This window comes from Pteronotus mesoamericanus, unplaced genomic scaffold (assembly GCF_021234165.1).
Source record: "Pteronotus mesoamericanus isolate MK-2021 breed Mesoamerican mustached bat unplaced genomic scaffold, CSHL_Meso_final contig_35, whole genome shotgun sequence".
NCBI lineage: Eukaryota > Metazoa > Chordata > Mammalia > Chiroptera > Mormoopidae > Pteronotus > Pteronotus mesoamericanus.
In genome coordinates, this window is record NW_026555139.1 from 697220 (window position 1) to 711525 (window position 14306).

Here is a 14306-nt window from a genome sequence, read left to right on the forward strand (position 1 = left end):
CACTGCTCCTTTTCCTCCATTTTCTGTTTTAAAGCAGTATATTTTCCGCTAGTGTTTAACTATACAAATAATTGTGTCAATGTTGTTGGAACTACAGATGAGAGAGTCCTACTAAGTTCAGAGTTTTGAATTAGTGAAAAAAAGATTTTTTTTTTTGTTCCATAAGAATCTTTTATCAAGGTGTGAAATAAAGCCACTGTGGAATGCCAGTCTGCCTAGTAGCCCTGCTTCTGGCTCAGTCATCATCCATTCTTCTTCCCTTACTCAATCCCCTGCTCCCTGCAGCTCCGCTGGGACTCTACTTCTCCAGAGACACTTACTGGGAGAAGCTGTATGTGGACCAGCCAGCCGGAATGCCACTGCTCTATGTCCATGCCCTGCGCGATGCCCCTGAGGAGGTGCCCAGCTTCCGCCTTGGCCAGCACCTCTACAGCGCTTATGGCACACGGCTGAATGAGAACAACTGGATTCGCATCCAGGAGGACACAGGTCTTCTCTACCTCAACTGGAGCCTGGACCACAGCTCCTGGGAGAAGCTTAGTATCCGAAGTAAGGGAGCAGAAGCCCTTCCCCCATCCCTCCTGCTCCTGACACAGCCAATGGCACACTTACACTAAGGCTCAGAGGGTGGACTCCTGCTTGCAAGAGTAAAAGAAGCTGGCCTCAGTCTGTGTCCAGCCTGGCAAGGGAGCCAGGACAAGTTTGGAGCTGTTGGTGACCCTGGGGGCTTTCTGATGCTGCTAGCATTTTGAAAGACCTATATGGAGGATGGGGGCACTCCATGCTGGCCCCAGATGACGTTACCAGTTTGGTTAATAAGGATTTAGGGCTGTGAGGAAGGGGTTAATAGGGGCTGGAAAAATCCCAAGGTTTATATTTAACAAATAATCTGAAACTTGCTGGGGAAGGAGCAAGCTACCCATGGTACCTGGTAGGGACTTGGATCTGGTGCAAAGGAGGAAAGAGTAGTGGAAGGAAGACCCAGCCAGATCCTCAGAGCAGGGCTCAGAGCCTAAATGAAAGCTATGTGTGACCCTAGTACAGGAAGGAGGAAGGGGTGTTAAGTAGAGTTTTGCCTTGTGGCACAAAATGGTGATTGCACACCCAGTAGCTCCCCAGCAGACCCTCACATTAGCCCTGAACTTCGGTGTGTGGGAAAGAGGCAGACAACCTGTGAATGCAGGTGGGTGGCACTGCCCAGCAGGGCAGAATGACTGCAACCATTTGTCAAGTAAAATCAGGCCTTCCAAGTAAAGAGCACACCCTAGATGGTTCCTGAAAGAGGTGGTAGCTGAGATGGATTTTGTTTATGTACACACTTAACTTGCCATCATCTTCATCCCAAGCCCCTGTGGCAACTTGAAGAGCCAGGGTCTTTGGGGTAGAGGCCAGAGTGGAATTTGCTAAGGGTACTATTTCATAGGAGACCTCTTCTGTTCATGATTGGAGAACAGCCTCATGCACCTGTTGGGCAGAGTCAGGAGAGAAATCACAGTAATTTAAACAGAAAACATTTGTATGGAGAATTAGTGGCTATGACAGGATTGGAGCAATGAAAAACAGGCTAGTGAGAGTCAAAGAGAACTAATGAATACGGGAAAAGCAGATGTGATAATCAGCCACTACCCTAGGGTTGAGAAAGAGGGTTCAGAAAGAGTCTCCGACTTTTGCCGAGGTCTAGACCTCATCGAAAGAGCAGGCACTGAGGTGCCCCATGATAAAATATGCTGAAAATCCCACCCGTAGGTGCTAGTTACTCTGTCCACAGGATATGTCTCTGCAGAAGAGCTTCATGATGAAACTATCTCAGGGAGGGTATGAAAGGTAGGCCCACATTAGCAGAAGTGGCCCTGGGGAAGCGCTCCACCTGGTATTAGACCCCGGGCTTAGGGCACCCCTGTGAGTAATAGAGAGGCTGGTGGGGGAGACTGTGTGGGAGGGTATCAATGAGGGGAGAGGAGTATGGGGGGCAGGGCTTTAGACCCAGCACTGGGCACCTCCCTGAGGAGGGTATTTGAGCTGAGACTTGAATGACAAGAAAGGTGGGCCTGTGATGCTCCTCTAGTCAGTGGGGGCAGGTAGGAGGTGATGGCTAGGTCAGAGAGCCCAGCAGAGCCCTGCAGACCATGATGGGGACTGGGCTTTATACCAAACCTGGAGCTCCTGCCCACTTTCTGTTCCATACAACCTGATATCCCACTGGGCCTGACTTCTCTCTCTCTCTCTGCAGATGGTGGCTTTCCCCTGCTTACCGTCTATGTCCAGGTCTTCCTGTTGCCCACATCCCTGCGTGAGGGTGAATGCCAGTGGCCAGGCTGTACCCGTGTTTACTTTTCCTTCATCAACACCACCTTCCCAGCATGTGGCTCCCTCAAACCCAAAGAGCTCTGCTTCCCTGAGACAGGCCTCTCCTTCCGCATTCGGGAAAACAGACCTCCTGGTACCTTCCACCAGTTTCGCCTGCTGCCCACGCAGTTCCTCTGCCCCAATGTCAGCATGGCCTACAGGCTGCTGGGAGGTGAGTGCCAGCCTCGTGATCCATTCTTCAGTATGCACTGTGTGCCAGGAGCAGTTCTGCGAGCCCTCAATGTGAGTCATGCAGTTTACTCTTCACCACCACCTCATTCATTTAATACTACAGAAGTATCTGTCATACACCTGGAGTGGGCCAGGAATGCTCTAAGGGCTTAAGGATATGAAAAAACCAGCAGAAATCCTGCCTGCCTGCAGCTTCCACTCCTGTGAAAGATGGAAAACACATGTACTAGGAAATCAGGAGGCCTCTAAAAGGGGCCAGATAGGAAGAAAAGCCAAGAAAATGTGGAATGGTGGAGACTGCTGTCTTCAATTTGGGTGGCCAGGGAAGGAGGCACTGGAGCCAGGGTAGGAGGGTGCCAGGCAGCAGGGCTAGCCCCTTCAAGAGTGCCAAGGTGGGATCCCATGAAGCTGGAGTGTTGTGAGTGACAAGGGAGGGAGGGTGGAATTGGATGAGGGCAGAGAAGTTCCTGGGGAGTGGGCAGAGCTTCCCAATGAGGGACTAGGCAATCATGGAAGGGTTTTGAGGATAACATTGACAGGCCCTAACTTATCTTTAAAGGATTAGTCTGGCTGCTGTGAATGATTTGGGGTGGGGTGATTTACAGGGAGAAGCATGGAGACAATTGGGAGGCTATAGGAGGAATTCCTGAGCAAGAGAATGAGAACTGGGAGGAGGATGGAAGCCAAGGGGCAGTGAGAAGCAGTCATGTTCTGGACATGTTTTGAAGGAAGATCCAGCAGAATTTCTTGATGAGTTGAATGTGTGGTGTTGAGGCAAAGAGGAGACCAAACAAGGTTCCAGGATTCTGCCTGAACAGCTACAAAGACAGCCAACTTGATGAGATGGCTCTGCCTTCAGATGGCCATGTGGTGGTTCTGGGTGGCATAGGGGAGAGGAGGGAGCTGGATCCCAGGGGAGATGAGGAAAGACCCCTGAGCAGTCACGTGAGACACCGTTTAAAGACAAGAACCTGGGACTCAAAGAGGACACAGAGGCTGGACTGCTAGTATGTGGAATGTGGAATCATACGAGGTTTATTGCACATACATGGTAATAATGTTTAAAAAAACCTCAAAATAAAAGTAGTCATGCACACTGCCCCATCACATTTGATTTGCCCCGTGACAGGGATAGCTATCTTTGTGCGAAATTATTGCAAAGCGTATGGTTTAGCATGTAGCTCTTTTTGGCTAAAAATTACATAATTAGATTTTGTTGAGCATGTTTTTTTGTAACCATCAACAGTAGAGAGAAACATGATATGATAAGCATTTCTCACATGTGTAATCTACATGTTAATATGTGGCTCTGATGTGAGTCCTGTTATTTCCTACCAAGTGGAGTTGACATACCCTCCTGTGTTGACCTTCAAGTCTTTGGCTTTTCCCCTTTTCTGAGTTTTTCCTGGGGGATAAAATTCCAGGACAGGCTTAGATTGAAGAGTGTGTTGTTGCTGCTCTTTCCCTCACTGGGTTGTGGGAAGATACATGAGCCAGTAAATGTACATAAGTGCCTGGCAAGACGCAGGCACATTATTCTCATCCCCTCATCTTCTAGTGAGGAAACAGGCACACAGAGCACAGCAACCAGCCTCAGGCCAGACAGCCAGGACCTACAGAGCAGGAATGTGGAATCTGGCAGTCAGAAATATTGTGTGTTAACATCAAATCATTCACCAAATGTCTTCTGTGTTTGTTTTCAAGTGGCGGGATTGTGGCTTTACTTCCCAGATTCTCTAAAATGAGCACATATTTCTTCCATATTTAAAAAAAAAACTAACATTTTTACAAAAAGCAGCAAATGCTGGCAGCTGGATCTCTGGGCCTACAACCTGGCTGAGCTGCTGCCACTTCACAGCCAAGGCAAGGTGAGCCTTCATAGGTGACAAGGGTGAGGACCTGATGCAGGCCTCCTGGTCCCCACTCCCTTTGTCAGCACTAGGGAAGGCTGCAGCTATGGAAAGCTCATTAGCACACAGTCTTGCAGACTTCTTGGAGCACTATGCCCCCTGCTTGGCCAAGCAGGGGGAGCCCCACAGAGCCCCTCTCCTGCCACCAGTCCTCCTGGGCCCCTGAATGAGGCAGCTCAACATGTCTCCAGCCGGGAATCACACTGGTGGTTCTGCTTGGTGTGCAGGTGAGAATCTGCCTTTCAACTGCGCTTCAGACAGCCTAGAGGTGAGCACACGCTGGGCCCTGGACCGCGAACGACAAGAGAAGTATGAGCTGGTGGCTGCCTGCACGGTGCGCTTGGGTGCACGCTATGAGGATATAATGGTGCCCTTCCCAGTGACTGTGTATGATGAGGACGACTCACCTCCTACCTTCCTCGAGGGTGATGACACCGTTAGCGCCATAGTGGAGTTCAAGCGGAAGGAGGTGCCTGCCCCCACTATCGTGTGCTTCTCCACTGTCTTTTGTCTGTCTGTTCGGTGTCTGTCTCTGCCTCTGCCATTTATGCCTTGGTCTATTTGGCTATCTAGCCATCCAGCCATGAGGGTGACCATCCCTCTAGTTATTTTTTGTTTGTTGATTGTCTGTCAGAGCTTTCTGCCTGCTTCCAGGACAACCTGGCCTGCTCCCAGCTTGCCCCTGACTGGGGAAGCTGAGGCCCTGGGAGCCCAGCTTGTATCCCAGCAGGCAGGCAAGGCTCAGGGCATGTATCCGGGGGCACACTTGTGCCCCTCAGAAGGGGAGAGAACAGCAGCAAGTCAAGAGGACACCCCCCTTCCACCAGCACTCAGCCTTCAGAGGGGCACTTTTGAGGTTCATGGAGGGTAGCCTGAGAGTGAAGAAAGGCACAACTGGAAACTCTTGGGGGGCCACCTCCCAGTCTAACCCCAATCCTCTCATCACATAAATGGAGCAAACTGCCACCTGCTGGGCCTCAGGCTGTCCTACAGCCAGCCAGCTGGCAGTCGCAGTGGGAATGAAGGTGGGCAGGTGGTGTGTTGTCTTTCCTTGCCTCTCTGGGCACCCCAGGACTAGGTGAGGGTGCCAGTGGGAAAAAAGCACATCTTGTGAGGAAATGTCACTGGGTCTGGCAGGGCTGCTTTGTGGTGGCAGCAGGGAACCCAGTTAGCAAAGAGAGCAGAGATGCCCTGTGACTTTGCTTAGAACCTTCCTTATAACCCTCTCCAGCCTGATTTACAGACACTTGGAGGAGAGCATTCTGAAATACACCTGGGCGTGGATCCCGGCTTTGCTGTGTATTGCTGAGTGACACTGTGCTAACCCTCTACCCTGTGAGGCACAGCTGCCTCTGGGGAGAGTGGAGTGTTCACTTTGCTCTCTGAGGACCTGGATGAGGCCTGTCAGCAGAGTACCAAGCACCTGCTATAATTCAATCTAACAGGAAGTCTGTAGAAACCTATCACACCTGTTGCACAGGTGAGGTGTGGCAGAGGGGCCCAAGGAGGGTGACTAGGCCAGAGTGGCAAGTGACCCTGTGGAAGCTTGAACCCAGGTCTGTCTGTCCCTAGAGTCAGCTCTGTGTATACCTGGTCCCCCTGTGGGCACATGCCCTCTCTCAGTCTTAGGCTCCAGGAGATCTGACTGGCACCTCCTGTTTTCTGCAGGGGACTGTGGTGGCCACACTGCATGTCTTTGATTCAGATGTGGTGCCAGCATCTGGAGAGCTCCTGAGGCGGTACACAAGCACACTGCTCCCTGGAGATGCCTGGACCCTCCAGACCTTCCGTGTGGAGCACTCACCCAATGAGACATTGGTCCAGGCCAATGGAAGCCTCATTCGAGCAACTGTGCATGACTACAGTAAGAGGGGCTGAGCATGGCCTGGCTGGGCCCCCAGGAAACTGGCAGCCCCTGTTTCTGGGTAGGGAAGTACCCTGTACACACTAACACCTGGCCTGGCCCTCTGAACCCCAGGCAGCTGTTCCTTCCACCCTTTGCCCAACCCTTTGTCTCTGCGGGGCTTGCCTCAGCCACCTTAGTGGGTTTTTCCAAGCTATCTTCTCTTCCTGAACTGCCCCATGGTTGACCCTGGCAGGACCCCATCACACTTCCTCACACTGACCACATCGGGGCTCACTGCCCCCTGCAAATATGTATGTCATTGCCTGAGTCCTTCCTTGGACCCCGGCACCTATTTTGCAGCCCCTCAGGTGCCCAACTGCCTGAGAAGTACTGCACCACATTCCTCCCGCCAGCAGCTCTCTACAAACAGCAGCTGGTGTACAGTAGCAGCTCCATGCCCTTGAGCTGAAAGACCCTGAGACAATGGTCCTGTCTGGCTCCTGTGCCTGGCCTGGTTCTGTTTGTTTCACATCCTTCCCTCCACTACCAAGCCTTTGAAGGCCTCCTGCCTTGTGTTGGGGAAAACATAACTCATGCCCTAGCATGCTCACCCTGTACTCTCTACCAGAGCCCCCTGCCTCCATCCCTCTGTCTCCATGAAGATAAAACCATAGCCTTGGCCCATGGCCAGTGCGCAGAGGTGTATAAGCTCTGAGGCCGGGGGGCAGGGATAGCCATGGAGTCTAGGCTCCACTGGAGGCTGCTACGGTTGAGAGTTCTCTGGAGGGCCAGCACAGTGTTCCCAGGGCCTTGGTGGTATCATGTCTTTACCTCTTGTGTGCCCACACATCACACACAAATACTCCCAACACATACACACACCATACACACCACACACACATACTCCTACATGCACATTCCTATATATAACCTCACACATACGTATCCTAACACACATATATACTACATACATACCCTGACACAGGTATACATATATACCTCATATACATCACACACACAGTCCCCCATACATACACTCATACACTCCACACACACACCCTCACACAGATACATACTCCATATATACCCCCCACACACATATACCCCATACATAATACACATACAACATATCTCACATACACACACACACATACCCCATACTCAACACATTACATGCACATTACCTCCCAGCTGAGAAGGGTTCTCTGGACTTCCAGCTCAGTACAACACCTAACATTTAAACTATGATTCTAACACTGCCAGTTGCTAGGTCTTTTATTCATATACTGTGTGTGTGTGTGTGTGTGTGAAAGTTTTCACCCATGTGCGTGTGTGGGCAGGGCATGCATCTGGGAGTGGTCATGCAGTGGTGTGGGACAGTCATCACCATGCCCCCGCAGGGCTGGTTCTCAACCGCAGCCTCCCCATCTCGGAGAGCCGCACCCTGCAGCTGGCTGTGCTGGTCAACGATTCGGACTTCCAGGGCCCAGGGAAGGGCACCCTCCTCCTCCACTTCAACGTGTCCGTGCTGCCAGTCAGCTTGCGCTTGCCCAGTGCCTACTCCTTCACTCTGAACAGGCGGGCTCACCGCTTTGCCCAGGTGAGTCTTCAGCCCACTGCCACCCTGGGAGGGAGGTTGGGGGCTGGGGAACCCCCAGGTTGGGACACTCCATCTAGCATAGTGCAAGCAGGGCTGGCGGTGGGTAACACCCCATCCCTGGACTAATAAGTACACAGAGTGGCCTAGAGAGAGGCATGGACATAGGTCTTCTGCCTTCTTGGTATCTTTAAGACGTGTTTTGTATTCATAGTAAGAGCAACACCAGGTAAATATACATATGCTGACTTGGAAAGGTGTTCCTGGTAGATTAAGTGAAAAAGTGGTTTGCAGAAATGTTGATGTCATGGGGCTCCATATGTTCAAAAGCAAAACTTCATCAATGGGAATTTATGAACAGTGGTGGTGCCTTCTTCTGGGGGATGAAGGTAGGTGGGGAGCACTTCCACTTTTCTTCTGTAAGTATGTTTATATTTGCATAGGAGAATAGTGATTAGAAGTGGAAAAAATAAGAGTAATCAGTATTCATCAAAGAAGATAAATCAATGTTTAGCATTTTGGTGCAGTTCTTTTTCAAAAGTAAGCACTTTTAAAGTTACTTGAAATTACAGCAGGCATATTGTTTAACATGCTGCTTCCTCCTAATGGAGCAGCTGTGGCTATCATGTTTAGGGCCACGTATTATTGTCTTAGTAGTGGTTTCTGTGGTTGGTTCCCATGACCCCTTCACTTCCAGCAGCCACCTGGATCCAGCACATGAAGGGGAAGGCATCCTTCTCCTCCCTAGTACATACCCAAACTCCCTAACTTGCCACCACCCTAAGCCTTTCATGGAGGGAGACATCAAGGATGGTAGGATGTGACAAGGCAGCCCCTCTTTCCCAGGAGTATCAGCCAAAGTCCTAGGAAGGCCCCTGGTTCTATGTGAGACAGGTAATTGTTCTACATGATCATGTGGCCAGTTGCAGTGCTCTGACCAGGTGGGTGACCTGGCAGGGGTGGGCCATCCCAGCCATAAGCAGTGAGAACAGGAACTGTTGGTCTCCAGGGCAAAAACAGCCCTGGAACCAGAAACTAGAAACAGCCAGAAACAGCAAGTGTGGTAAATAGGAGGGAGCCAGTCAGCCTTTGTTCCTGCATGAAGGAGCCAGTGAGGAATGAGCCAGTGCATCAGCCTTTCCATAGAGGGCCAGCTGCTAAACCAGACCTCAATTTCTTGCTCCTAAAAGCAGGGGTGTATGGTGGTGTGATGGCCTGGGCAGGGGAGGGCCAGGCAGATAGATGGGGGATGGAGGATGGGCAGTTCAAGGGGTGAGGAGCTGCTATTCTCAGGGGAGCAGGGGACTGTTCCAGGACTCAGACTGCCAGGAGTCCCTCCAGCCAACATCACAAACCTGTTCAGGCACCCAGCTAAGGCAACCCTTCTGCCCTACACCTAGGTTGGGAAAGTCTCTGTGGAACACTGCCAGGAGTTCACCGGCATCCACGTGCAATACAAACTGCAGCTTTCTGGTGCCAACTGTAGTGCCCTGGCAGTGGTCACCTCTGTCGAGGATGCCACCGGGACCCTGTTCGTTAATGACACGGAGGCCCTGCGGCGGCCCGAGTGTACCCAGCTCCAGTACACAGTGGTAGCTGCTGACCGGCCAACCCGCAGACAAGCCCAGGCCCCATTGCTTGTCACCATGGAGGGGACATGTGAGTTCCAGGGCCCCATGGAGGGTGGGTGGGGATGGATGAGATATGATAATACTGTGGGCTTCTCCTGAGAAGGGACCTGATCATGCTCCCTCTCATGGACTGGTAGCTTCCCTGTGCCTGAGTCTCCTCTATAAAATGGGAGTAACAGTGCACTCTGTATATCAGAGATGGAAGGATGACAGAAATGGGAGTGTGAAGCACCTAAATCAAAAGAGACTAAATAGTAAACAGAGCTGTTCCCCATCACCAATGTCAAAGCATCTGCACATGCACTTGCCTTCGGGCTGCCAGGTAAAACACAGCATCCTGGTTAAGCCTGAATTTCAGATAAAAAAACCAAAATAAAACAATGTTTTGATGTATGACCCACACAACCTCTGCAGTCTCTTGAAAGACAAATTTCTAGGTATGTCAATGAAATATTAAAGACATACTTACACAAAGCAAGTATTTACTGTTTATCTGAAATTCAGGTTTAACTGGGCATCCCTGGTGTCCTTAGCCAGGCCTGGCTACCTCACATCCTCCCTCTATACTATCCCAGCCCAATAGCTGTCCTCCCTTTGTGACTGCTGCTGCCACCTTTTCTCAGCAGCCCCATCACTCCCTTCACCTGGTACTGAGTTACTCCCTCCCATTTGGGTTCAACTCAGTGGAGCAGCTCAGCAAGTGCTGCCTCTGTCCATGGGTGCTGGCTGGACAATGGGCCCAGTCTGGTCCCTGTAACCTTTCTTCTACCCCAGATGTGGCTGAGGAGCCAGGCTGCCCCCTGTCCTGCGCGGTCAGCAAGAGGCGGTCTGAGTGTGAGGAGTGCGGTGGTCTTGGCTCTCCAACAGGCAAGTGCGAGTGGAGACAAGGAGATGGCAAAGGTAGGTCCTCTGCAGAGCCAGGGCCCTGTGGCCAGGCAATCAAGAGGGATCATGATGGCTGTGTGGAAATGGGGTCTGTGCAGGCCCTTCTGAATCCTTACCTATTCCCCAGAGCTTTGTCCCCACTATGGCTCCTGATGCCTGGAGGCAGGCATGAGTTCAGGGTACAGGTGGCATGAGGAAATTCAGGCTGTTCATTGCCAACAGAACAAAGGTCCTCGGGGATGGAATCCCTTTGGACTTGGGAAGGTCTGGGTCAAAGCTGGGGATGGTGCAGGGGACAGAGAGTCTCCACTTGGGAAGTCCCAGGGCAGGGAGCAGGAAAATCCTAAACTGGCTTAGGTGTGAAGAGCAGCCAAATCCAAGCTGCAGCTACCACTATGAGGGTCCCTCTCATAGTGTAGCTTTGAGATGGGCCTGGCATTGTTTGGCCTCTTGTGGTCTCCTGAGTGTGAGGCTGGCACAACCCTGGGACAGCCAGCCCCTCCATCCCTCACCACCCAGGCTGTGCTATGCATTCAGGACCCACAAGTACTTCTCAGGGATGCCCCTGCTGGTGGGCTGGATGTGTGATTTTTTTCTGCTCAGGCCTTGGAGGAGAAGGGTTGGCCCTCGAGGCCTAGGGTACCACTCTCCTGGCTCTGAAAGTCTGCCCAGGACTGTGCCATCTTGAGGCAGTGACTAGCCTACTGTGCATTGTAGAAGTGGTGCTCCTGTGTGGCAGTGACCAGCCCACTGTGTGTTGCAGGCATCTCCAGGAACTTCTCCACCTGTTCCCCCAGCATCAGGACCTGCCCTGACGGCCACTGTGATGCTGTGGAGATCAGAAACCCCAACATCTGCCCCCAGGACTGCCTCCGTAAGCACCCTGTGAGGCCCACCCAGCCCACCTGAGCTGGGACAGGGCCCAGGGCCCAGGGCCCAGGGAGGTGGGGTGGCAAGTAGGAAAGGCTTGGACTCCACCTGCAATTTAGCCAAACCAGCCATGTTCCTGGGTGTTATGTGCCCAGCCTTTTCTTAACATTTTATTTAATGAAGAACTGTCTCCCCCACAAAATATGGGAGCCTGGCACCCTGACCCACACTCCATTGTCACCCTGGCCAACTCATAGGGGTGCAGCTCCTTGCCCCCCAGTCTTCTGGTCACCCTTGCTGCCCCTTCTCTGCTTCTGAAAAGCAAATGTGTGGCCTAAGCAAACTGGCTTGGGGACAGGTCATGCTGAGACTCCTGTCCAGATGATATGGACTTCTGAGCTCAATACTCCAACCCCAGCCTCTCACCATGGGCATGAGCAGCTGACATCAGGCAGGGAGGGACCTCTCACACTTTTGTCTGGGTAGTGCTAGCTAGTCAGGTCACCAAGGAGGCTGAATAGGCTTCCTCTGTCACCAGGGGGCGGCAGCATCATTGGTGGGCATGAGCCAGGGGAACGCTGGGGGATTAAAGCCGGCTTTGGTAACTGCAACTGCTTCCCTGAGGAGAAGAAGTGCTTCTGTGAGCCAGAAGACAGCCAGGGTGAGTGGGGCAGGGCTCCCTCTACCCCCCTGCAAAAGAGGAAACTGCAAGAAGGCAGCTGAAACCCAGGAGACCCTCATCCTTACTTCTGGGTCTGTTTCACTATCTTTGCAGACAGGGAGCAGGGTCAGAGCCTCCATACAGTGCCTTATGATGACCCAAAGTTCTGTGACAAAGGTTGGGCTGGAAAATTAGTTCTTCCACCAAATAACTCAGTGTCTGCTCAGATTGTCCTTGTGCAAGGCCTTGGCTGCGCCCCTGGTGCTGTTCAACTGGGATACCACTCTCCCAGGCAGAACCTCCAGGTGTTTCTTCTGGGACAGCAGGTGTGGTAGACACTACAGGCCCCCCTGCGCACATGGGAAGCTCTCCTGCCTGAGCCAGGGACACTTTTCTGGTATTTGAGTTGTTACTGCATGGCCTTAGGTCCTGAGCCACTTTCCTTCCCTCCCCACTTTTTATAAAGAAAACACAAAAGATTTTGGAAACTTAGAGGAAGAATTTTACCTCTCTGGTGGCCCTTCAGGGTAAGCGGACTTCAGTGCAGCAACCTGGGCTGGTGCTGCTGTTATGGACACTACTTCTGCTGTGTGGCCTCAGGCAAGCTGCTAACACTCTCTGTGCCTCTCTTTTTCTCTGTGAGAAGGTGATAACAGTCTCCAGATAAGGGAAATTTCTGTAACAGTACCTGCCATAAAGTCAGTGCTGTTGGAATTTGTAGTTATTCTCATACCTTCATGCCAGCAGCTGCTGTGGCCATGGCAGGCTAGAGAACAGTGCCATGCTTGCTCTCATTGGGATTTGGGGGAACTCTTCTGGAGCGAGCATTGTCCCTCAAGGCCACCCCTGCCCACAGACCCACTGTGTGACGAGCTCTGCCGTATGGTGATCGCAGTGGCTGTGCTCTTCTCCTTCATTATCTCCGTGCTGCTCTCCACCTTCTGTATCCACCGCTATCACAAGAATGCTCACAAGTCACCCATTGCCTCGGCTGAGATGACTTTCCGTCGGCCAGCCCAGGCCTTCCCGGTCAGCTACTCCTCGTCCAGTGCCCGCCGGCCCTCACTAGACTCCATGGAGAACCAGGTTTCTGTGGATGCCTTCAAGATTCCGGTGAGGTTCCATGTCAGGCTGCTGGAGGCCCTGAAGGTGGCACTGGCCTCTGGGAGCTACAGAGGGGAGGGGGACAAACAGCTAATGCATAAGCATTCCAGCAGCCACCCTGCCTTCATCGAAATGACATCCAGGGGAAGCAGAAGGCCATGGGGCAGAAAGCATGGAAGCACTTTACAGAGTGGAGACTGATGGGTTCTGACCCAGGTGGACTGAGATTTGGGCCCTGAGGACACAGTGAGTGCCATTCACGCTATACCTGACAGGGAGCTCGTGCAGATGTCCCAAGTGCTTGGGGGCCTTTAGGAAAAGTATGGATTTTTCTCAGAGAGTGGGACCTCTGAAGGTTTGAGGTTGAACAAAGGAGTCCTATAATCTGCCTTCAATTCCACAAAATTATCTGTTGTAGAGTCTATAGAGTGGGTGCAGAAGTGGGAGCCTGGTGATGAAATGCTATTCGCAGCTAGGTGAGAGATGGCAGCAGGCAGGGGCTTGGTCAAGGTGGCAACAGGGAGGAGAGTCCATCTGTGGCATGGAGGGGGGGCACTGAGGCGTGAGCCACCTGCGGGGAGCCAGACCCCTCGACTCTGTGACTGGCCAGCTGACAGAGTGCCAGCCAGAGCCAGCAGGTGTCCAAGTCCCCTTCTCAGTGGGACAACCAGGATCTGTAGCCACCCAGTGTTCCTCGGAGCTCCCATCCTGGCTAGGTCTCTCCTTGTCCTGCAGCACCGCTTAGGCATTCTCACTGGGAACTATTGGAGGAGTGAGAAACCACTTTTTGAGAGAGACTGAGGAAAGTGCTCTGAGAGTAGACAGTACATGGAAACAAGTCCCACTACAAGGCTGGGAAGGGAGACCTCTGCGTGTGTACCTCTAGGGATTTCCAGGCAGGAAGCTCAGTATCCACGGACTACATGGCCCTGGCAGCACCCAGCCAGGGCTGGGAGGTAGCTGGCGTTTGTAGGAGGAGCCTTGCCTCTTAGTGAGAGTCTGGCCCGTCAAGGCCTTTTGCAGCTGCAGTGGCCACAGCAGCCTCCCTTCCAGCTTTTCTAGTTCTAATCACTCAGCATGTGGAGGGTCTGCCACCTGAGCCAGCAGCATCTTGGCTTCCACAGTAGGCCTCTGGAATGAGCCATGTAATTCCTTTATATATCCCAGTTGTTTGCAGTGAGGCCCACTGGAAGAGCAGGGCTGAAGTGTTGCTCATGCTGGTGGACACGCATCACCTTGGCCCATGTTACCTCCTGCCCAGAAT

General features: G+C 52.2%; 1 protein-coding gene across 2 annotated transcripts in view; it reads left to right on the forward strand.

The window, feature by feature from the left end:
- RET (ret proto-oncogene) overlaps window positions 1–14306 on the forward strand; it is a 68418-nt gene that overhangs the window by 33901 nt on the left and 20211 nt on the right. For both annotated transcript variants that reach the window (XM_054576857.1, XM_054576858.1), the window contains exons 2-11: window positions 286–549; window positions 2231–2518; window positions 4676–4917; window positions 6117–6312; window positions 7695–7894; window positions 9292–9550; window positions 10297–10422; window positions 11171–11281; window positions 11816–11938; window positions 12795–13051. In XM_054576857.1, the coding sequence (XP_054432832.1) occupies window positions 286–549; window positions 2231–2518; window positions 4676–4917; window positions 6117–6312; window positions 7695–7894; window positions 9292–9550; window positions 10297–10422; window positions 11171–11281; window positions 11816–11938; window positions 12795–13051 (2066 nt within the window). The remainder of the gene's footprint in view (window positions 1–285; window positions 550–2230; window positions 2519–4675; window positions 4918–6116; window positions 6313–7694; window positions 7895–9291; window positions 9551–10296; window positions 10423–11170; window positions 11282–11815; window positions 11939–12794; window positions 13052–14306) is intronic.